We start from the raw sequence: 23,457 nt of genomic DNA on the forward strand, positions 1-23,457 counted from the left end.
CCTTGTCCATGCATCTCGTCTCGCCTGCGATTAGCAGTAATCTCTCAAAGATGACGCTCTCTGAAAGAAACACAACCTTCCCAACCCTGCCTCTGTCCCGAGAGCCCCTGGGGCGCACACATGGCCAGCCATCCCTAAGACTCACACACCCCGTGCCTTGAGAGAAGGGAAATCTAAATCCCAGATTGATCTAAATCCGGATTTGCAGATTTCATTTTTTTACAGAGAGGATTTGATCCCTCTTCCACCCCCAAATGTTTGGGGTGTTTGCTCCTAAATACCAGCTCACACACCACAAGCGCTCTCGCTGGCCCCGGGACAGGTTTTGTGCCATAAGGAACATAGAGGGTCGCCTGTTCGTTAACAAGCGGGAATTAACCCCTCCACCAAACGTGTTCTGAGAGTAAACAGGCTGAACTTAACCTCTGGTGTGCTGTGATATTCTGGTCATGTCTACACCAGCAGAAGAATCATGAAGAGAGAGAAAACAGACACAAATGGACGGATAACAGATGGTGTGAATGATAGTGAGGATGGAGAAAGCTTGAAAAAAACAAAATGAAGAAAGAGGCAAAAGAACAGCATTCATTTACAGTGGAGCAGCGACTGTAAATTCAACACTCGCTAGAATATATATAGAATATTTGGCTAAAGTAAATACAATGTAACTTTTTGGACCTAAAAAGTATTTGAACAGTTGTGATATACACATTTAAAAAAGTCATTGGATTCCATAAAATATTAAAACAAGTGTAATTTATTATAAAGACATTCTTTAACCCTTCAAATGTCAAAACATGTTGATTAAAAAAAAATTAAGCCAAGAATGTGAAGTTAGTGAAGAGATGCAGCATTTGAGACATGCACAAACAGACGCTTGTTCTAATGCATCTAATGACATTAACACATTTAAGTGAATAAAGTGTCCAAATACTGTGATTTTGGACTGAGTGTAGCAGGACTGGAGGCGGCAGATGTACTTACACAGTAAAAAGAGGGCGGCCGTGACGGTGACATTCAGAAGCCAGAGTTTCTTCTGTACCATGGTAAACTCTCACATACCATCACACATACCCCACCTGAAACACAAAGACACACACGGAAGTCAATCCTGAGAAAACTCTGTCAGCTCTCCATTGTGATAAGACAACATGAGGAATATTTTCTGGTTAAGCATGTTATGTTCTTTGCACAGTTAATTCATTACAACACATCTAACGTTATCATTTAAAGCGACTATATGTAGAATTCAGAAACCCTTGTTATTGTTATTAGCGACACCGGTGGCCATTAAGTGAACTGCAGTCAACAACGTACTGCTCGTGCAAGAAACTGATATACTCACGGCAATGTTTTTTACGTTCATTGATACACTTTTAACGTACACCCAGACGCCGTCCACGCTGCTGAGAGCGACGTTCAGATGAATATGCAAATATGTGCTGCACGCTTTCATCTCAATAACAAAACACAACAAAAATGTCAGCGGTGAGAAAACAGCAGTAAAGAAAGCAAATCGTCGCAATGTGGATATGTTTGCACCAGCTCAGCAATTCACCGGCATCATGTCAAGAGATGAGGTCATTAAAATATCACTGTTATGATAGTTTGATTATAAAGTCTATTTATAGAATACATAGATCTGGCTATGTGAGACTATAGTTTGAATGAATCCCTTTTCTTTGCATGACACATTGACATTACAGTACAGAATAGCTCTTTCTGCATTATCCTGAACATTGTATAACCATTTATTTCATGCGTCATAAATTTGGGTGTATTCCTCAGACAAGAAGAGTTGTGGACTATAATAATGGTGCTTTTTTGTCAATTTAGAGCTTGGTTTTCATATTTAGTCGACCTGTTTTTTCTTTTATGTACATGTGAGTGCATGAAGAGTTACATGGCATCATGCAATACTAAGAGCTGCATGAGCAACACTAATGTTTGTTTTCAATTTTTTAGTAAAAACCCTTTTAATTGCAGAGATTCAAAACGTTTCATCTGAAAGTACAGACAACCATCATGAAATCTCTTTGTTGTCTCGAACATCACCCGCCAGAGATCCAGAAAGCAAACACCCGTGGCTTACAATAATCAACTCTCCACTCCATTCAATATTTCTCTTCAGTATTGTGGAGGAGTTTCCTTGCAAAGTGCCTGGAAATGAAAGCAGAGGTTGGTTTAATACAGCGCTGGCAAACATCCACTCGTATGATTGAGCACCTGAGAGCAGCAAAATCTCCCCAACCCATCTCCCACGTCGACCATTCAAAGCCACTAATACCAGCTTATTACTTTAAGTTAATTAAAGCTAAAGATGGAGGGGGAGGCTATTTTAGGAAGGCATGCGCAATGGCAAAAAGCATGCAAGCGTGTTTTGGTTGGTTTTGTGTTGCTGCACACATTTATTTAAGAGAATGCAACAAAAAAATTTGAGGAACACATAAGGATCTGTTTCATAAAGTTAACAGGTTTGTCGGCTACATTCTGTCTGGTTCAAGCAAACGTCAAGCTCGTCAAATTTCATGAGGGGAATTCAAATCTCTCATCTCCATTTTTTCCAGCCCAAATCACAAGACATATTTCTACAACGCAGTGGAAAGTTATTGGCTGAACAGTCTCAGAACCACCACAGGTATGAAATAAACCCCACACTTATGCTGTTTCCACATCAATATATCCTCCGTTTGGACATTTTAGACTGTGAAAATGCTTTTGGGGTCTAGAAAAAATATGCTTTTTACAAGGGGAAGTGTATATTTTGTTACTTTTAAAATATTCTCTCCTATCCCATGTTAACAAGCAGCACAAATGGTGCAGGATGAGTTACAGCCGTGTTCAAATCATTAACCACAAGTATGAGCGACAGCAAATGTGATGCTTTACTTGGCAAACAAGCACTGATCAACTAATTTGGTGTAGGAAAATATTGTACAAGTAAAGTCATGCTGTAAATAAACAGTTGTTGAAGGTGAAAAATGTTTCATTTCTGCAGGTTACGGCTTTGTTGAAGTCATGTGAACACATGTACAGAGATCCAAAAGTCACAATCCCATACGATCATGTAAAACAAGCCTCAGTTCTGGAGTCAGCGGTTCACTTGCCTGTATAAAAGGCTCAAACAGGGTTCAGGCCACATGAACTGATCTTGAAACCGGCCTTAAGAGGTGCCGGATGAGGGCAGGGCATTGTGTCCCTCCGCATGGAGTCTCTCACCGTCAAGCTGTTGAACAAGGCCTCCTTGTGAAAGTGTCTTTCAGAGAGAGGAGTGCAAGCAGTGAAAGACAGGCAGAGAGCAAAGAGACGTTCTGCACCACAAGACTCCAGGTGTGTCTTACTGCGGCCAAAAGATTTAAACTTTGCAACTAAAGTCAAGAACTTGTGCTCTGTGGTGAGGATGAAACCACATGTTAAGGATTGGGGGGAATAAATGTCATAATTTAAGAATAAATCATTAAAATCCCATATTGGTTGACCACATATGAATTTGTAGAAACACTCAATGTCCCACTGAAAGTCTACAGCCCTGTTATGTGGCACATAGAGATACAATACTGTTCAACAGTGTTGGGACAGTAGGATTTCTTTTGAAAGAAATGAATACTTTTATCTAGAAAGGCAGCATTATATTTATCAAAAGTGACAGTAAAGAAATGAAAGTAAATGCTTTTCTTTTGAACTTCTCTATTCATCAAAAAATCTGAAAAAATGCATCACTGTTTTCACAATAATATGAAGTAGCACAACCGTTTTCAACATTGAAAATAATAATAATAAATGTTTCTTGAGTATCAAATCATCATATTAGAATGATTTCTGAAGGATCATGTGACACTGAAGACTGGAGTAATGATGCTGAAAATTCAGCTTTGATCACAGGAATAAATTACATTTTACAATATGCTAAAATAGAAAACAGTTATTTTAAATTGTAATAATATTAAACATTTTAAAAAATCTTACCGACCCAAAACAGTCTTCAGTTACTCCAGTCTTCAGTGTCACATGATCTTTCAGATATCATTCTAATATGATGATTCGGTGCTCAAGAAACATTTCTTATTATTATCAATGTAAATCAATGTTGCTTACTATCTAGTGCATTTTTGGAAGGAATCACAAAAATGCAAATGATAAACCAACTTGATACCAGAGCATGTGAGCGGAGCAGTAATATTTCCTCCAAAACGGAGAACGCATTTCTGAAGACTCCTCTCAGTCCGCTCGCTCAACCCAGAACGCCCTTTGTGTTACTTATGCTTGTTCGAGAATATGTTAAATAAGCAATAGGTCTAAGGTTATGGAGTTACATGAATGTACCGCATCAAAGTTAAGAATGAGAAGAAGCTGAAACAGAGGGAGTGTGTCGAAACCGAGATAGCAAAGAGTTACTTTGTGATATACTCGCAGCGAAGTGCTTTTATGTTCATTGCTTAGGGCTAAAAAGTAGTTTGAAATACCTTTGCAGCGATATACTGTGAACGAACATCCCAAAATATGTAAATATGGTCTGCACACTTTCCTCTCAATAACAAAATAAACATCGCAAAAATCACAGCGGTGAGAAAACAGTTAAGAAAGCATCTGATCATAGCAATGTGTACATGTTTGCACCAGTTCTGCAATTCACCACTATCCAGTCAAGTCACATCAGGTTTATTTATACCACTTTATACAATATTTCTTTAAAGGTCCCATATTATGCTAAATTCACTTTTGCATGCTGTTTGGACATAAATGTGTGTTGGCAGTGTGTGTACACAACCACCCAAGAGTGATAAAAATCCACTCACTCCTTTTTTATTAATCCCCATAAATCATCAGCAGTGTCTCCCAACGACCTGTTTTCAGAATGCGGTTTTAGTGATGTCACTAAAACAGGCCCCGCCCACGTGCGTTGACACGCCCTGATCGAGTTCACAGCGAGTTGTTCACATCCGCCATCGCTGCACTGAGTGACGAGAATGTCTCCCAAGCGTTGTAGGTATTGTGTGGCTGGATGTATTAATCCACATAGCTCTCTCTCTTTACTCCCGAAATCTGAGGCAGCCGCTGAAGACGAGGTGGAATTATTTTGTTTTTAAAGAAAATGCTCCCTCAACTCTACCGAAATTCGTTTATGTACTTGCGCACTTCTTATAACTTACTGTGTTTAACGTTACTCAGCTCTTACGGTGATTTTCCGAAGTAAAACTGACGCTTCATCTTTTGTGTGATGTACAATAAACTTTATTAAACTCATCAGTATATGTTTGATCATCATTCGGACCTGGTCCGAAACAGCAGACTTGTAGGCTATTAATAATGGATACATACAAGCAGATGACAAATACGTTATAACCGTAATTAAACTACTAAACTATACCTGTTCCATCTCTATACAGCACTCTGACTCTGTAGGCATTATTGTCCGACTCGAAATGAACACCGTTACTGAGAGTTTCTGATATTATCATCATTCCGTGAGATGAAATTGTCCTGAGAGACTGAGCGCGAGCTCATGAAGCTCCGCCCCCTGTGCCGTGCAGCAGCAGCTCATTTGCATTTAAAGGGCAAACACTAAAACAGCGCGTTTTTCTGAGCCCCAAAAAATGACAATTTAAACATGCTGTAAAAAATGATCTGTTGGGTATTTTGAGCTAAAACTTTAGATACACACTCTGGGGACATCAGAGACTTATTTTACATCTTGTGAAAAGGGGCATAATACGGGACCTTTAAAGCCACAAATATCAACTTATCTATAGCAGTGTTCTTCAACCCTGCTCCTGAAGGACCCCCAACACTGCACGTTTTCTTTGTCTCCCTAATCAAACACACCTGATTCAACTCATCAGCTTATTAACCCATGCGATAATGAGCTGATGACTTGAATCAGGTGTGTTTGATTAGGGAGACAAAGAAAACGTGCAGTGTTGGGGGTCCTTCAGGAGCAGGGTTGAAGAACACTGATCTATAAGCCTATACTGTTACTGAGATATCTATTAAAGAAATCCATTACAAACAGAAGGATGTTCACATGCTCTTCCTGATTCATTCTACTCTCACTGACATTTTCATTTTCTCTCCAAACGAGGCTTTACGACATCTTCAAGAGGAGGAGTGCCTGAAACAGATGCTTAAGACCTAGGGCATGATGGGACGTGCTCTGCAAACCGTCCGATCTTTGATCTTGGCCTTGACTGTCAAGGCTGCTTAATAAAAAGTCTCCGGCACACTATCCGAAGCGAAAACAACCACACTGCCACTTGCTATTTCGTGCTGAACTAGTTAAAGGGGTGGTTGATTATGATTTCACTTTTTTAACTTTAGTTAGTGTGTAATGTTGCTGTTTGAGCATAAACAACATCTGCAAAGTTACAACGCTCAAAGTTCAAAGCAAAGGGAGATATTTTATTTTAAAGAAATTGCTTTTTAAAGGCTACAACAAACGGCTGGTCGGGACTACACAACATTCCTCCCGGGTTAGTGACATCACCAACCCTAGAATTTACATAAACCCCTCCCCCGAAAAACGATTTATAGATTATCAAGACAGAATATGCTAATCAATGACTAGAAGATAACTACACATCAGCTGCATAAATTCAGAAATGTTGTCTACATGTTGTCACTTGAGTCTCTCCATCTTTCTGACTTCGGGTTGAAAAAATAAGGCTAATAGTTTTTGAAATTTTCAGTGCGTGTCTGTGTGAGGTAAAAGGACACAAGCTGTTGTAGCTCCGCCCCCTGTGCCAGGAGCAGCAGCTCATTTGCATTTAAAGGTACAGATACAAAAACAGTGCGTTTTTGCTCACCCTCAAAAAGTGACAACTTTAACATGCTATATAAAAATATCTGTGGGATATTTTGAGCTAAAACTTCACATACACACTCTGGGGACATCAGAGACTTATTTTGCATCTTTCGAAAAGCGCATTATACCACCCCTTTAAGACCTGTTACCATCTGTTTTTGACCCAAGTGTGTCCACCTGGACCAGCTTTAGCAGATAACAATCTCAATCTAGCTGGCACACCTCTGGAGTTTCAGGCTGATCTGCTTTGGTAGTTCACAGTCTTAGTCGACAAACTGATTTAAGTAACATGCCAGTGACCATCTTCATCAAATGAGTCTGACTATGAAAACAATCATTCTGCTAAAGCAATATATCACTGATGTTTCATTTTACATGCTGCTAAATGTTTTGTTCAGCTTTTACCAGATCAAGTCTGTCATGTCTTCAATTCACTTAAGAGTAACGGCTAAAGCTGTCTGCTGATCGCATTAGGTTTGAGTTATCCTCACCATAGGCGGTGCGTCACTCTTAGCTACGCTGGCAGAGGTGTTAGTGTTGGGTGTATATTTCAGAAGTGATGACCCGAACACAATTCAGAGTATTAAAAGGTGAACTGTGATCAGAAACGGAAGTTTCATCCAACTTGATCAGGGATTCAAAGTCAAATGTGAGGATAACACCTGTTCAGTGTTTACCGTACATACAAATGCATTAAAAAAACATGCCACAACTACTAAAGCTTTTAATAGAGAACATGAAAAATAATAAAGAAATATGATTATATTAGCCACTGATGTCCTAAAGCCCCTCTCGATTGCACAAAGTTTGCTAAAAGTTTTTCCACTTTAAAAGTTATCAAACAAACTCATTACAAGTGTTAAAATAAATACATAAAGATAATATAAACAAAAAAAGCACATAAAAGTACTAAACATTTATCTAAAATTTAAATAAACTTAAAATACAAAAAATAAGCCAATTTAAAATAAATCAAAACTGCAATAGTATGTACAAAAAATGATTGCAAAGATATATAAAAATATGAGAAATATGCATTTTCGACTAGACAAAGTAGTCAACTTTTCAAACTCATAACTGCATATTAAAAACTTTTCCTGAAAGCTTTTACATGGTCAGTTTCAAAAGCATATAGGATGCAAACATACAAAAATATAATATAATTTAAAATGAATGAATGAATGTATGTATATGTATATATATTATATATATATATATATATGTGTCTGGACTACAGGCAGATGAAAGGTAAAGCACTGTACATCTGCTCTTTAACAGAGTGCACAGCGTGGACAGCTAGTCGCAGAGACAGCCTGATTAGCAGCTGTATTATTCTGCAGCTAATCCTGGATGATCCAGGCTGCCATAGGGCCACAGCACAGGTCAAGCAGGATGACCCTGGTCAGAGGAAGGACAGTAAGCCAACAATCTTCCTGTGGCATTATGGTGGCATTTCTAGGGATGGCTGGATGTTAACGGTGGAAATATAATGCTAACAAATAGAATGTGTGCCATTGCATTTAACAACCACACACATTTAATTTCATAAAATCAACAATAGATGAAAAAAGTAGAGCTCGACTGATACTGGCTTCAGCTATATCTAAGAGAGCAATATGGCCAATATAATGGCGCTAATATAATGTAATATAAGTAAATGAGACACATGAAAAAAAAAGATAATACATCAAAACTTACTGTATAGGACAATAAAACATATACTACTATTATATTATAGCATTATAGTACCATTCTAGCATTTAGTAATTTTTTACATTTTTTTAATTCTTTTATTTTTATATTTTTTTTAAACATTTTTTGTCAGCTTTTTATTCATTTAGGTACTTCAGCTTTTTAAAATTACATGTAGTTGCCAACAATTCTGCAACATATCTAATTTTAAGTTTTTCATCTAATATATATATTTTATTTTAGCTTTATTTTAATGAAAGAAAATCATTTGTAATGGTTTAAGTTTTAATTAACAATAACAACACTGATGGTAAACACCACACATTGTCTTCAGAACACAACATTTATTTAAAAAAAATAAAAAAATAAATCACTGTAAAATTAATTAAAAATCTTTTTGTGGTTGAGTTTCCCTTGAACACTGTTACTTCCTTCAGGCGACAATATCAAGCTACATTGAGATTGCTGATTTAATCGAAGCTTTAGACAGTGAAACATCATTTCGTACCTGGATAAGTACCAACTTCCTGTCTCGGTAATCACTTAAACAGTTAATAGGGGCCCATTAGATCTTATTCTCATTTGTACCACCTTTCTCACATTAGCAGCCCTCAGGGAAGGTTTATCCGGATCTGTACCTGCTGTTGAGATCCTCAAATACCACAGCAGAATCACATCTAACAAAAACCAGACTGAACAGTGATGATGATGCTGACATGTGCAGACCAGCCAGTGGCAGTGAAGCACAACATCTGGGATTGCATGTATCTTGGCATGAACCAGGTGCAAAATAAGTCAGGAAATATAACTTGATGACACTATTAAACACCTGTGGAGCCCTGCTGCCAAACACAGCTCAAGTGGCTTTTGATTCGGTTCTCCAACAGCTTCAGCTTTGATTTCTCTCCAGAGCAAAAGTGCAATAAAATCACCACCACCACCCAGGTAGATCTGTGAGGAAAAAAACCCAAACCTGGTCTTGTGACTTTCCCATGCATGAACAAGGCATGATCTCAGTATTACCCTGAGCCGCCTCACAATACTTCCATTTATAGATTGTAGTAGCAGTAACGAACATAATCTTCTTCCAAGCTATTCTTTTGCCAGTAATCTGGTTTGGTACTAAATAAAACTAGTTGATCAGGGGTCAGTTATAGTGAAGACATTACACGTTTATAAAGCATACTATTGATGAAAATAGAGAAAAAAGACATGATTTATTCAGAGTGAAATTTACTAAAATTAATGATTATGACACTCAGTACTGACTAAATGAAATTAAATCGTCAAAGACAAAGTAAGAAAACCTACAAATGAACATGTAATGATGCAACCATTTATAAGTGGAGTCTGGCCATGCAAAAGTGACATGATTCCTAGTTGCTAAACTGTTGCCAGGGCGTTGCTAGGGTATTCTTAGTTGCATGCTGGTCCATGTTCTTAAGTATGAGGAACAGTGATAGAATGAAACAACCGGGTTCCAGAAGTAAAAAATCCCGTTAAAGGGATAGTTCACCCAAAAATAAAAATGTTGTCATTATTACTCACCCTCTTGTCATTCCAAACCTGTAAGACCCGTATTATGAAGCGACGAGAATACTTTGTGTGTGAAAACAAAACAAAAATAACGACTTTATTCAACAATTTCTACTCTTCTGTGTCAGTCTCTGATGCTGTTCACAAAAAGTATTCTCGTCGCATCATAACATAAGGGTTGAACCACTGTAGTCACATGGACAATTTTAACTATGTCTTTACTACCTTTTTGGTCCTTGAAAGTGGTCGTTATGTTGCGTTGCAGTCTATGGAGGGACAGAAAGATGAACAAAAGTCTTATGGGTTTTGAATGACATGAGGGTGAGTAATTAATGACAGAATTTACATTTTTGGGTAAACTATCCCTTTAGTTTTCTCCATATGGGAATTGATTTTGATTTATTAATATGAAACCTTTCAAGACAGACCTACTGTGAGCTACAAGGTTGTCATGCATATAACAATGGTATATGCTTTTGCTGAAGCCATCAACCAACAAAACTGTAACTTTTGTTTTTAAATGAATCGTGTTTAACAGCATGAATTCTGGTGAGAAACTAAATCATCATGATTCTGCAGAGAAATCTCCACCAATCAGAGAATCGAACAACAATGAACCATCAGACTATGTAAATGTTGAGCAAGCAATCTCATTGGCTGCAGAATCAGCAGGGGCCAATCAGCTTGTGCCATGTGGTAATGATGCTGATTGCTTGCAGATTACATGTAAAGTAAATCAACCTGTGCGCTCTAGAGTTTCATGACTGAGCTAGACATGTAATCAACTTCTTTAAATCAATTTTTAAATGCGTTTAAATACATTTTTAATTAGATTGTCATTCGCAATGCATGATGGGATTGTAGTTCTTTCTCTCATTAAAGCCATGAAGTACTCCGACTTGTATCTTTGTCTTTATGTATGATTTTCAAATATTTATTTGCTTCAAATCATAGGTCCTAATGTTGCGATTCACCTCATAGCTGGCTGGTTTGGTTCATGGCTTATACCTCTTTAACAGAGAATTTTTAAAAAGCCCTATATGGAAACAATATTTCCAGAATCGTGGGTCACTGAAAGATCTATAACTCTATAGTGATACTTGCTTTAACAAACGCCTCCAATAATTATCTCAAGAATGTAATACATAGATTGTCAGGTGCACGACAAACAGAAAGAGGGCAATAAAATACTTAAAGGTATCAAGATAAACCTGATGACCCATTTGTTGTTACCCCTGCGACCTTTGATCTTACAGCAGCTGTGTATCAAGCACTGTCTAATGTGGGTCAATAATATCTGCATAAACACAGTCTGAGAACATGAGCAGAAGGTAAGTCAGGAAATCTCAGCGCTGAAGCCGGACTGACATTGATGATCTCCAGTGACTCCAGGTTAAGCCATTCATTCTGACAATGGAAGTCATGACCCAATGACTGAAGTATCCCACAAACTAATCCAAGCAAGACTGGTTAAACAGCTTTAGTAAGCTTCCGCAAGCACATGTTTGGCAAACAGTAACTTTAAAGACATTTATATTCACACAGCTCAGGACGCTTTCTCTGCTCTGAAATACAGCTCTCTTATCTTTTGACATGTAAATGGCTGATCAGGTGCAGGAAACAAAATGATATAGGTCATATGAACATATGACTAAAATGACATAACCAAATCTCACTGAACATCACAATGTGCAACAGATAATGATTTAAGTATGGTTAAAATAAAAACAAGGCATGAAAATAACACAACATTTTAATTTTAATTCAGAGATGTGTGTCTTTTTCAGATGTTGACAGACACCAATGTTAAAATAAATGAATCATATTTTTAGCTAATAGAATAATACTATAATAAGTAAATATTAAAATAATATTCTTATACCTTATGTCTCTTAATTTTACTTTTACTATATATATGGTAATATTTTAAAATATATATTTATTTATTTATTTATTATTAAACTTGGTTTCACATAGGTTTCACCAGCTGAAAAAAAACAAGTCTCTAAATTAAATTTAAACAAATCTCTCTCTCTCTCTCACTCTCTCTCTCTATATATAAGAATGTGAAACCAAGCGTTTATTAAATAAATTAATATTTTTTTAGATATTACAATAATATATTTTATAATATATTAGAATAATATTCATAAATACATATATATATATATATATATATATATATATATATATATATATATATATATATATATTACATTAGTTCTATATATAACATTTTTCATTTATTAATGCTGTCTGTAAATAAATTTGAGTTGAACAAGGTGCCAATCTTATGGAAAGCCACTTGAACATCCAAAATGCCATTTTAAATACAAAAGTCCAACTAATAACACTAATAGAAAGCAGTTTTCGTCTTGTGTATATTGCAGTAGATTTCTTAAGCTCTCATGCAGTTTAATGAAGTCTACTCTGAATAAGGTGTCAGTGTTGGACTGGACTGATGTCCAGCGTGTTCTGCTGTGGTCAGAGAGACTGTGTGTGTGTGTGTGTGTGTGTGTGTGCTGGTCATTGTTCTCATGAGGAACACTGAACGTGAGGTGCAGCCTGTTTTAAACACAAATGCAGACATGAAGAGTAAAAGTCTGCAACATCTTCAGATGCAAGATAAGAGCATCATAATTCAAACAAAGCTCCAACATATGAATGGCAGCCCTGATTTTTGAATTATGCATGTTGACAGGATAACATCTGCTGGCACAAACGAATGCAATATGTCTACTTCTATATGCATGTGTGTGTATGTGTGTGTGTGTCTCTGTTACCTTTTTGAGGCACTTGACTGTGATGATAAAATGAAGATGTCACTCCGTCGATGGCTTTACGGTTTTTCCTCCACTTGAAAGTTGCAATAAATATCCCCCAAAACACTTAAAATATTCTTGAGCATATTTCAGAATTCAGTTGAAAATGTTGAGAGTGTTGAGTATCGTCAATGTTACAGTGAATCCAGCGGCTCTTTAAAACTTGGTTCCTCTGATAGCTTGGGTTCTTCCAGAGCTCTGAAACCTTCAGCGACGCAAATGTAAGTTCCGCGGGTTTGTTTGCACGTTAAACCTGTCGTTGTTCGGCGTCCAAACTGAAGTGAATATCCTCGTGCGTGTGTGTGTGTGTGTGTGAAGTTTCCCGCGGTGAAGTTTGTGCAGTTACTCACATGATTCTATCGTAACGAACACAGACGGTTTAAAACACGCTGAAACATCGTAGCGCTGCTGCCGCTCACACACACACTCACTCTCTCTCTCTCTCTCTCTCTCTCTCACACACACACACACACACACACACACACACACACACACACTCTCTCTCTCTCTCACACACACACACACACACACACACACTCACTCTCTCTCTCTCTCTCTCTCTCTCTCTCAAGAAGACTGGAACTTTTATCTCAGTGTTGAATTCAAATGTGCAAGATAAATGTCCATATATTTCATTGTATTATGCAATGTGAGAGATTAAGACGAGAGCAGTGTACCTTGGCAAGTGCACTGCAAATTTGTACTGTTTTGTTTGAATCAGAGGATCAGACTGGTATATAAACTTCATCAAATCATAAATAATTGATTTAAATGTGAGATTAAATGGTGCTTTATTGACCATATGTGAAGATGAGACTATAGTGTTTAACTGGTGATGTCTGATGGTCAATTTGAATATTTTTGAGATTTGTGTTGGACATGCACACTGTAGAATTGCATGGGTAGAATATATTGTATTTTAGTGGTTTAGTACATGTTTAAATAAAGAGTTTTAAAAGTCAAAAGTCTCTCTATCTTTCTTTTTGGTCTCTTTAATCTGCTTTTTATAATTTTACATTTCTTTTTGATGGATCATTGAGGAAACAAATGTGGGGTTTTGCGGTAACATTTGGGGATTTAATAACAAAAGATAACATAAGATTACATTTTAGACAAGCTTTTAGGTAGTATTATTTTTTTATCTACTGTTTAAAAATATTTTAGTACTTAAAATGTCTTTTTTTGGTGGATATTTTCATTCACTTCAAACTAAAGTAAATCTGAATATTTCAACATTATGTATCCAACATGCTATTCAGATTAGAAAAGATATGCATTATCTTACGCTTTTGATAGCATACTGTTCGCTGGTCTTATTATTATTATTATTTTTCTTCACAAACAAAAGAATTTCAATGCTATTTTGACAAGTTCATTTCTGACCCACACGGGGGCGCATTAACCACCAAAAACAACTACAGTAAATGTCATTTTATTATCACTTTCTTTACTGAAAAATTGACAATGTCCAATTCAGAGGTTTACAAAAACTGTGCATTCATGAAAATAATCAGACATCAGTTTAAAATAAATCATTTAATCATAAAGCATTCTCTGTAAAAGCAATCAATGATCACATAAAAGAAAATAAGTTAAATCCAGTGGCATGACATCAAACATAAACATGGAAAGTTTGCAATGATGCCTTCTTGACGTCCATACACTTAATGATTTAATTTAAAAATGAAACCCTTTTGCTTTTAATTTCAAGGACAGTCTAAACGGTAATGTTAAGTTGGTTAATGTGTTTCAGCCCAAGGGCAATCCATCAAAATATTTGTACATTATGAAGACGTCGCTGAAGACTAAAATATGCATCTGACATTTTTCTTTTAAATGACCATTTTTATGTTTTTAACACTGACTCTTATCAGTGACATATTTGAAAACAAGGCATTTCAATATCTGACTAACAACATTTTTCATTGCCATTAAAGTGAAATTACTGAACATAAAACATAGGAGCCTGATAAAAATGCTCATTTAAAAGAAAAATGTCAGATGCATTTTTGCATCTGAAGTCTTCATATGAAACGGCGTGTTTTGAGTAGGTTTTCTTGCCTCAGGCTTTACTTGTTCCAAAGACCTGCAACTCACTACAGCACACTGATTTAACAACTGAACTGTGACCTGTTTTCATTACAAAAAAATGGCATAAAATCCATGATGAAATGAGTTTCCACACACGAAACATACTAGTTCATGAATTCAAACCACCTTCTCGGTCTATGGGAATTATATATATATCATTTTTTTTAAAAAGTGCCTGTCAGTCATTGTGAAGTGGTGGGCATCAGCGGCAGGAAGACGAGGTTCAGATCTCAGTCACATCAGCAGACTGACAGGACGTCCCAGACGCTCAGTCATCAAAGTCAGGGATGTCATCGTAGGAATAACCGCGGTAACCCTTGGAGGCGTAATAGGCGATGCGCAGGTGGTAAAACCCAGGAAGAAAGACCAGGATTCCAATAATCAGGACCGGGATGGTGCGATCCCGGTGCTGTGAGTGACAGAGAGACAGGGAAGTTGAGTTGAAGTGCTCGTCAGGTCAAACAAGTGCACAGCTCATTAATAACTGTCAAAAATAGATGGTTTTCTGAGGACCTCGAAGCCTGTCATCTGTGGATCAATCTGTAGTGCAATTTTGTATTCTCATTCTGCTCAAATACTATTTTTTTGTTCAAGTGAAAGTGGCATATTTCAGAGAATTTGAATGCATCAGTTTATTCATTTCAATAGATTCTTCATAGAATGTGAAGTTAAAAATCACACTAATTCCCACCGGTCTAAAACGGTAAAAAAATTAGATATGTATCAGTTATTCCCAAATATGAAAGTGGCCCAGATCAGAATTTTTTTAAAAGGTCATATGGTCTGTCATCTACTGGGTACAAATTCTCATTTTATGCTCAAATATATATTTATTTATTTTCTCAAGTGACCTTTTAAATGTGCCCTATTTCAGAGTGTTTTGTATTTTAATGCATTGATTTATTAGTTTTAATAGATACTTTATAGTGCACTATTACGACGAATGGCAAGTAAAAAAAAAAGGAATCACAGAAATTTCAATCTGACTGTTCAAACCGTTCTAAAACATCACTACAAAAATCAGATCCATATCAGGGTTATTTCAAAATATCAATGTGGCACAGGTCCGAATTTCAAAAGGTCATATTTAATTGTCAAAAACTGATGGTCTGATGGATGGATGGATGGATGGATGGATGGATGTGAGGACTTTAAAGTCTGGGATGGATGGATGGATGGATGGATGGATGGATGGATGGATGGATGGATGGATGGATGGATGGATGGATGGATGGATGGATGGATGGATGGATGGATGGATGGATTCTAACCGGACTGTTCAAACCGTTCTAAAACGTCACCATAAAAATCAGAGTTATTTCCAAATATGTGACTTAGATCAGAATTTAAAAAGGTCATATTCAATATAAACGCAGATCCAGGTCACATTCAGTCCTTTGAGGCACATTCTACAGCGGTGTGAATGTAGTAGGACAATAATAAATCCTGTGAGACTGAATGAAAATGTTTCTGTTTCCACATGAAGCTGTAGTGTGGATTCACTGCATTAGCTAAACTACCTGCAGAAACAGGACAGGCCACAGACGGACGGGTTTCTTAAGAGCAGCGCTGCTAAATCTGGAGGATTAACCTCCACATCAGGTGCTGTGTAATCTCAGCAGTCTGCCACTCCATAACACACTCACAGAAGAGCAGTTACTGCAGCTAAACTGGCTCGTCTCATATACGCTCACGCATTTAGCCATTAAACTCACTCACTGAGAATGTCCTTCTCACATTCCTCACATTTTGACCGATACATTTCATGAAGTCTTTTCAAATAATTTGTGAATACTGGATAAAGATTTTTTGATTCAAGCCTATTTCTAAATGGCTTTGAACTATTGAAAAGAACAATTCAAGAAAAATCTCTACGGCTTTTGAACACATTTTTAAATAAAGTAGCAAGAGCATAATTAGTTAATTGTATATTCACTTTGGAAATGTCCATGATATTTCCAAGCCTACAGCTTTGTTATTGTTAACTAAAACTATTAAAAATCATTTTCAGTAATTGAATTAATTTGATTGAAATTAAGCTCTCTCTCTCTCTCTCTCTATATATATATATATATATATATATATACACCATTCGTCATAAATGTGCACTATAAAGAATCTATTAAAATGAATAAATCAATGCATTAAAATACAAAATACTTTGAAATGGGCCACATTTAAAGGGTCACTTGAACAAAAAAAAAAAAAACAAAAAAAAATTATATTTGACAAAAAAAGAGAATTTGTACCCTTTGCACTATTGTTCAGTATATGACAGACTTTAAAGTCCTCAGAAAACCACTTATTGACTATGTATGTATATATATATATATATATATATATGATGAAAAACTTCCACAAAAATTAAACATTAAGATGAAGTTCTAAAACTGAAATAAAAATAAGCTAACACTTAAAGTCTTTATGCATAATGCATTATAAAGCTATTCATAATGTACGTTATAATCAAATATATCTTTTCATAAATAATTGCAAGCAAAGTTAAAATGCATTGTAATATTTGCATATTTCTTGTTACGTCTAAAAGTGTCTGTTTGTCATTTATCTAAATGAATTATACTTTCTAAAGGTGTAACAATGAATAGATGAGTATTATAATGTATTTTAACTGTCTATTATAATGTAACTATAACTGCTACAATTATTCATGAAATCATACAATGCATTATGAGGTGCATTACAAGGCATAATTAATACATTAAAATACTTTTATAGGCTAATGCATTATATATGAAGGCTTCAAGTAAAGTGTTATTGAAATATTAATACATAACAATAAAAATGACAAGCACACACTAAAATGAAAACTGGAAATAAAAAAAGTGAATGCGTTCACGCTGCAAATGCTCCTGAGGCTAGAAGGATTGTGAAAATAAAAAACATAAAACAACAGCCCTATGAAATCAAATGAATTAATGCACATTAACATTCATGCATTTGTTAATGTGCATTAATTCATATGAAATCAAATGAATTAATGCACATTAACAAATGCATGAATGAGAAGCTGATGATGGAGCAATCAGTAAAGGCAGAGCTATAGACCTTATTCACAGCAGCGCCATCATGGATTTTGAATGGGAATGAAAGCGAGGCTGTGAGGGACAGACATGCATCTCTTCAATGGGCTGTACTGGTATTTCATGTGTTTTTGGATTGTTCTGCTCATGAAACACTTGGAAAATATCTTTCCAAGAAATTTCATTTGACAAAAAACTAAGCTGTGGAAAATTTTAAGTAATCTAGGAGCTTTATACAGCTTTTTACAGTGTCCCTCACAGCCTCACTTTCACACTCGTCATGGCGCTGCTCTGAATAAGGTCTAGAACAGGGATGGGCAACTTCGGTCCTGGAGGGCCACTGTCCTACAGAGCTTAGCTCCAACCCTGTAAAAAATCACCTGCCTGTAATTTTCTAGTAATCCTGAGGACCTTGATTAGCTTGTTAAGGTGTGTTTGATTAGGGTTGGAGCTAAACTCTGTAGGACATTGGCCCTCCAGGACCAAAGTTGCCCATCCCTGGTCTAGAATAGTGTGCGACGACACTCACATCATCAACTTGGAAGTATCCTGCTAACAGGAGGGATCCGATGGTGATCAGTATGGAGCCGATGAGGAAGAGAACGGTTGCCAGGGCGATCGCTTTATACGGGACTTTAGGTGGACTCTTCTTAAACTGAGAAAACAAAGAGCATTGCTCAATATTACGATGCACTCGTGCAGAATTTGCAGAAAGTTATATGTGATATTATTATGATGATAATATTATTATTTATGTGTGATAAATAGTTTAATGTATACATATAATATTATGTGATAAATACCAGTACATAAATGCACAGATATTGTGAAATATTATTCCAATTTAAAATAACTGTTTTATATTTTAATATACATTAAAATATGATTTATTCCTGTGATCAAAGCTGAATTTTCAGCATCTACTCCAGTCTTCAGTGTCACATGATCTTTCAGAAATCATTACAATATGCTGATTTATTATCAATGTTGGAAACAGTTGTGCTGTTTAATATATATATATATATATTTTTATAACCTGTGATACTTTTTTCAGAATTCTTTGATGAATAAGTAAAAAATAATAATAGAAATATTAAAATTTCTTCTTTTTTTGAAAGAAATTAATACTTTTATTCAGCAAGGATGTGTTTAAATTGATAAAAAGTGATAATAAAAATATAATTAAAGATTTATACTAATAGAAAAGATTTTATTTTTTAATAAATGCTGTTCTTTCTAACCTTCTACTCATCAAAACATCCTAAAAAAATAATATTAGAATGCCAGGTTCCAAAAAATATTAAGCAGCACAACTGTTTCCAACATTGATAATAATAATCAGCATATTCGAATGATTTCTGAAAGATTTCTGAAAGAGTAATGATGCTGAAAATTCAGCTTTGATCACAATTCTTTTTTTTTGTTTTATAAAAGTATATTAAAATAGAAAACCATTATTTTAAATTGTAATGATATTGCACAATATTACAGTTTTTCCTGTATTTTTTGATGAGCATAAGAGACTTCTTTCAAAAACATGAAAAATAGTAAAGTTTCCAGACTTTTGACAGTTGTACATATAAACAGACAGACAGAACCGCATGCATATTAATAAATAGACATGTATGTAGTATAATATTAAAGAGAGCAACACTGATATATGCATTTAAGTGCTTTAAAGCCTCTCTCACCTGGAGATCGATGTATCCGTCATCATCACTCGCTAGTTTGGAGTATCTGACTCCATTGTTGATAGTGTTTCGAGCTGGCATCTTCAAAAACAAATTTAATTCATAATAAACACACACGAATAAAACAATAATCATCTATTACTAAACTATTAAATCAGTTCGAACATTTTTAATGGTAATATGTAGGAGAAATACAGAGATATTACATGTCAACTTATCAACATAATCATGTTTAACTAATTACCTTCGACTTGATATTGCAGCCTCAGAATAGAATAGAATCGTCTGATGTGACAAGACCGTACGAGTGACAAGAAATCTTTATATTAAGTCATTTTAAGCTGATGTTAGTTAAAAACGTCATTAATGCCAGTTTGTGACAGTCGCACATGAAATTCTGTTTATAAACCTGACGCTTCCGGATGTAAAACACCAACGCGCATGCGCCCTCTACTGGTGTTTTCCGGGTTCAAACTACGCATGCGCACTGAATACGTTCACAAGACAAAACCACAAGAGGGAGCTCTCTCATATTGATTACCACCTGTCTTTGAAGACATAAATCAAATATTTACATGAAGGATTTGGTGATTATTGTTAAAATCAGAAGATCTTGTAAAAATGTCTTATAAATGTATGAGACGTAAAAGTAATATAGCATCTAGATTCACGTGACATAATGTACATATCATCCAATTAAAAAACGCTAACAATTACTAATTTGAATTTGTTCAAAATGTCAGGAAAAAACAAAAACGTATGTTTATGTATTTATACCAAAAGGCACAGTATTTTGGCCTAGGTGTGATCTCTTCCTTAGAAAGAAACTTCCGAAGTATGTTAAAGTTTACTCTTGAAACTATATGCCAGGACACATATTTTCATAAATATTGCAAATAAAAATATTATTTTATATTTATTTCAATTATATTCTACATAATAGTGCAAAATGCAGTAAATATTTTTCTTCTTAAAATAGAATATTGAAATTTTTTTCTTTTTTTTACAAAATGGTACAGGTTGTGGGCCTATAGGTGTCATATCCTAAAGTTAATTTAAGTTAAATCTTGAAACTAGCTTGTAAGGTCACACATTTTCATATAGACAGAAACGAACAGGCCTTTGAATATGTCTCTGAATGCTGTCAAATCACTATAGAAACAGTTCTTCATCACTTGATGATGAACAATCTGGCTTGCTTAAAAGAAATGATGCAACGGTTCTTTCTTTTCCCCTGTTTCCGGATGTTTGCTGAACTGTGTTGAAGGTTGACAAGACTGACAATGAGCAGAAAGCAGAGAAATGACTCATGTTTGAAAACCATGCATACAGTAATCTCAAGAAATACTGTACGAATATAGCCCGCATTAAATAACCAAATAAAAATAGTGACCGCCCTCCATCTAACAAGCTCAACTAATTAGCAATTTTGAAATAATGAAATCCCTCATGAATGTAAAGAATCAGTGTTGCATGTTTATTGCATTTATCTTCCCCTGTCTGTCTTCTGTCTTCTAGAACAGGGAGAAAGTTTAGAGAAAAACAGTGTAACAATAAATAAGTAATATTAAAAATAAAATTAAACGATAAATAAACTGATTAAAATAAATACATAATGTGCATAAATATAGTACAGTTCCATAATGAGTAGTAAAAACTAATATTTTATTAATATTTTCCAAATAATATTTTAGACATATTTACTTTTTTCACAGTATAAATTGGGGCTTTATACATGAAGTAATGGAGGGATGAGGGTCCCTCGCATGAGGAGGATCATATTTGGGGGTCCATGGTATTTCACTCAAATTTGCAGGTCTGTTAATTATTTTATCAAAAATAATGATACATTTACAATAATGGAATGCAACAAACTTTATAATCATGCATAGTTATGAAAGCAAAATGCATGTAAAAGGAAAAGAGAAAATGCGTCTCATATATGTTTGTTAATGACTTGAAAGGCTGTGCATCCAATAAAACTTGTGTGCATTTTTGCAGAAATTGCATCTAGAAGCCATTTCATGCTTGTTGCAAGTGAATCAGAATTTAATTCAATGTTGCTTTTCATAATATGACTGGTGACCACAGTGTGTTTTGCACTATGAATTACTGTCTGCCAAGAACATGAAACCATTAAAATTGAATTTTGCACAACATTTTACTATTGCTACTATACAAAACTATTTGAGAAGGACCAGTCTAGACAGTGAGGGATAAAGGTTGATCCAACACATTTTACGGCTTCCATCCTCTTGTTTTGTCCTCTTTTAGATGGATTAAGAGGATTGGTTCCAGGACAGAGATGTACAGCTCCTCTTAGACAGACCATTTCATAACACATAACATCAGCAATGAGTTTGGTAATGGCCCCACTCAGCATTAATTACGGCATGTAGGCGCTGGCTTCACCCCACCATCACCCTGAAACGCTCCACTGCACCAGGGTAAAAAAAGGTTTCACAACAGGAGTCAATATATGGATTGTGCTGTGGATGGTGGGTCTTATTCAAAGTGGAGGGGTGGTGGAGGTATATCGATTCAGACGCTGGACCACTGATCCATCACATCTTTCACTGTGGGCGCTGTCTGTGGTCTGGGCTTTTCTTCCAAGTCTATTGTCTTGACCGCGCTTAACGGATCAGCAAATGTCTGCTTAACGTTTGGAGTCAGAGTTGTGTCGAATTAACATTGATCAGGCGAAGCTTTAGGAAGGGAATCCAAAGCACTAGAGTAATTAAGCCTAATTATAAAACAGCTATTTTAGGTTCTGGATGCTGATTGGTCAGACTTCCCGTCATGCTAAAATACACTACACTACCTGTCAAAAGTTTTAAATAATTTTTTTTTTTTTTTTTTTTAAAGAAGTCACTTATGTCACATTTATTTGGTAAAAAAAAAAAAAATGTTACTTTTTTTTTTTTAAATTAAGAAAAGCATCTCAAGCACAGTACAAGTATCAGATTGTTACATAATTAAATAGAGGGAAAAAAGCACAAATTAAATAAGCATAATAAATACTCACATACAAATGAACATATAATCACAGTAACTTATGCATAGCCTACTAAATAAACCAGAGAAGAAAAAAAAAGGGAAAAAAAAAAGTTTTATCCAGAGCTTGTCTCCTTAAAATAATCTAAAAAAAGGGCTCCATGATTTCAAGAAAAGTTTGGGTTTCATTCTAACTCCAAATTTAATCTTTTCAAGTTTGAGGGCAAAAAGTAGGCTATAGGTCAAAAACCCACTGACGGTAGGTTGGAGGAGATGGCAGCTTCCTATTAATTAGTATAAGTCATCTAGCCAACAGTGTGCAAAGTGCAATATTATCCCTGTCTAAAGCTGTAAGTGGACCCCAAATAAAGCTGCCAACGGGTTGGGGTCTATTACTGTGGTAAGAATTTCTGAGACACAACTAAGTAAACTGCTCCGAACTTGAAAATACCGGAATAAATGTGAATTGGACAAAGAAAATGTATTTTTAATTTGGTCAAATGAAGCAAAGTTATTATAAATATATAGCTGATCAATAACTAGACCCTGGCCTGTGACTTCCAAATATTGAAAGCCCCATCAAAAAGAGAGGGTGGAAAGGAAGCGTTATTGTTATTTTTTTTTTAAATATATTTTTACAATTTAAAATAGCTGTTTTCTATGTGAATATATTGTAACATGTAATTTATTCCTGTGATCAAAGCTGAATTTTCAGCATCATTACTTCAGTCTTCAGTGTCACATGATCCTTCAGAAATCATTCTACTATGCTGATTGTATTGCAGTGATGA

The 23,457-nt window shown here is 35.5% G+C and overlaps 2 protein-coding genes across 2 annotated transcripts in view; both read right to left on the reverse strand.

Moving 5' to 3' along the window:
• Positions 1-13,410, reverse strand: part of igsf9b (immunoglobulin superfamily, member 9b) — a 45,610-nt gene extending 32,200 nt beyond the window's left edge. Inside the window, exons 1-2 of the mRNA XM_079897832.1 lie at positions 12,811-13,410; positions 985-1,079 (exon numbers count right to left, since the gene is read on the reverse strand). Coding sequence (XP_079753958.1) covers positions 985-1,045 — 61 coding nt within the window. The 5' untranslated portion in view covers positions 1,046-1,079; positions 12,811-13,410. The remainder of the gene's footprint in view (positions 1-984; positions 1,080-12,810) is intronic.
• A 465-nt stretch (positions 13,411-13,875) lies between these two features.
• Positions 13,876-20,137, reverse strand: tmem230b (transmembrane protein 230b). Its single transcript, XM_079896378.1, has 4 exons — positions 19,917-20,137; positions 19,673-19,753; positions 18,511-18,636; positions 13,876-15,349 (listed from the first exon to the last, which is right to left on the reverse strand). The coding sequence occupies exons 2-4, from the start codon at positions 19,751-19,753 to the stop codon at positions 15,209-15,211; spliced, it is 348 nt and encodes a 115-aa protein (XP_079752504.1). The 5' UTR covers positions 19,917-20,137; the 3' UTR covers positions 13,876-15,208.
• Positions 20,138-23,457: the final 3,320 nt, after the last annotated feature.

The sequence above is a fragment of the Squalius cephalus genome (assembly GCF_949319135.1).
Source record: "Squalius cephalus genome assembly, chromosome: 16".
In the NCBI taxonomy this organism is placed as follows: Eukaryota; Metazoa; Chordata; class Actinopteri; order Cypriniformes; family Leuciscidae; genus Squalius; species Squalius cephalus.

Bases quoted from the DNA above. Each gene is read 5' to 3' on its own strand.
- tmem230b (XM_079896378.1), bottom strand. From the start codon at position 19,753: ATGCCAGCTCGAAACACTATCAACAATGGAGTCAGATACTCCAAACTA. The intron at 18,637-19,672 runs GTGAGAGAGGCT...TTGTTTTCTCAG, and splicing joins ACGGATACATCGATCTCCAG to TTTAAGAAGAGTCCACCTAA. The intron at 15,350-18,510 runs GTGAGTGTCGTC...TGTCACTCACAG, and splicing joins GATACTTCCAAGTTGATGAT to CACCGGGATCGCACCATCCC.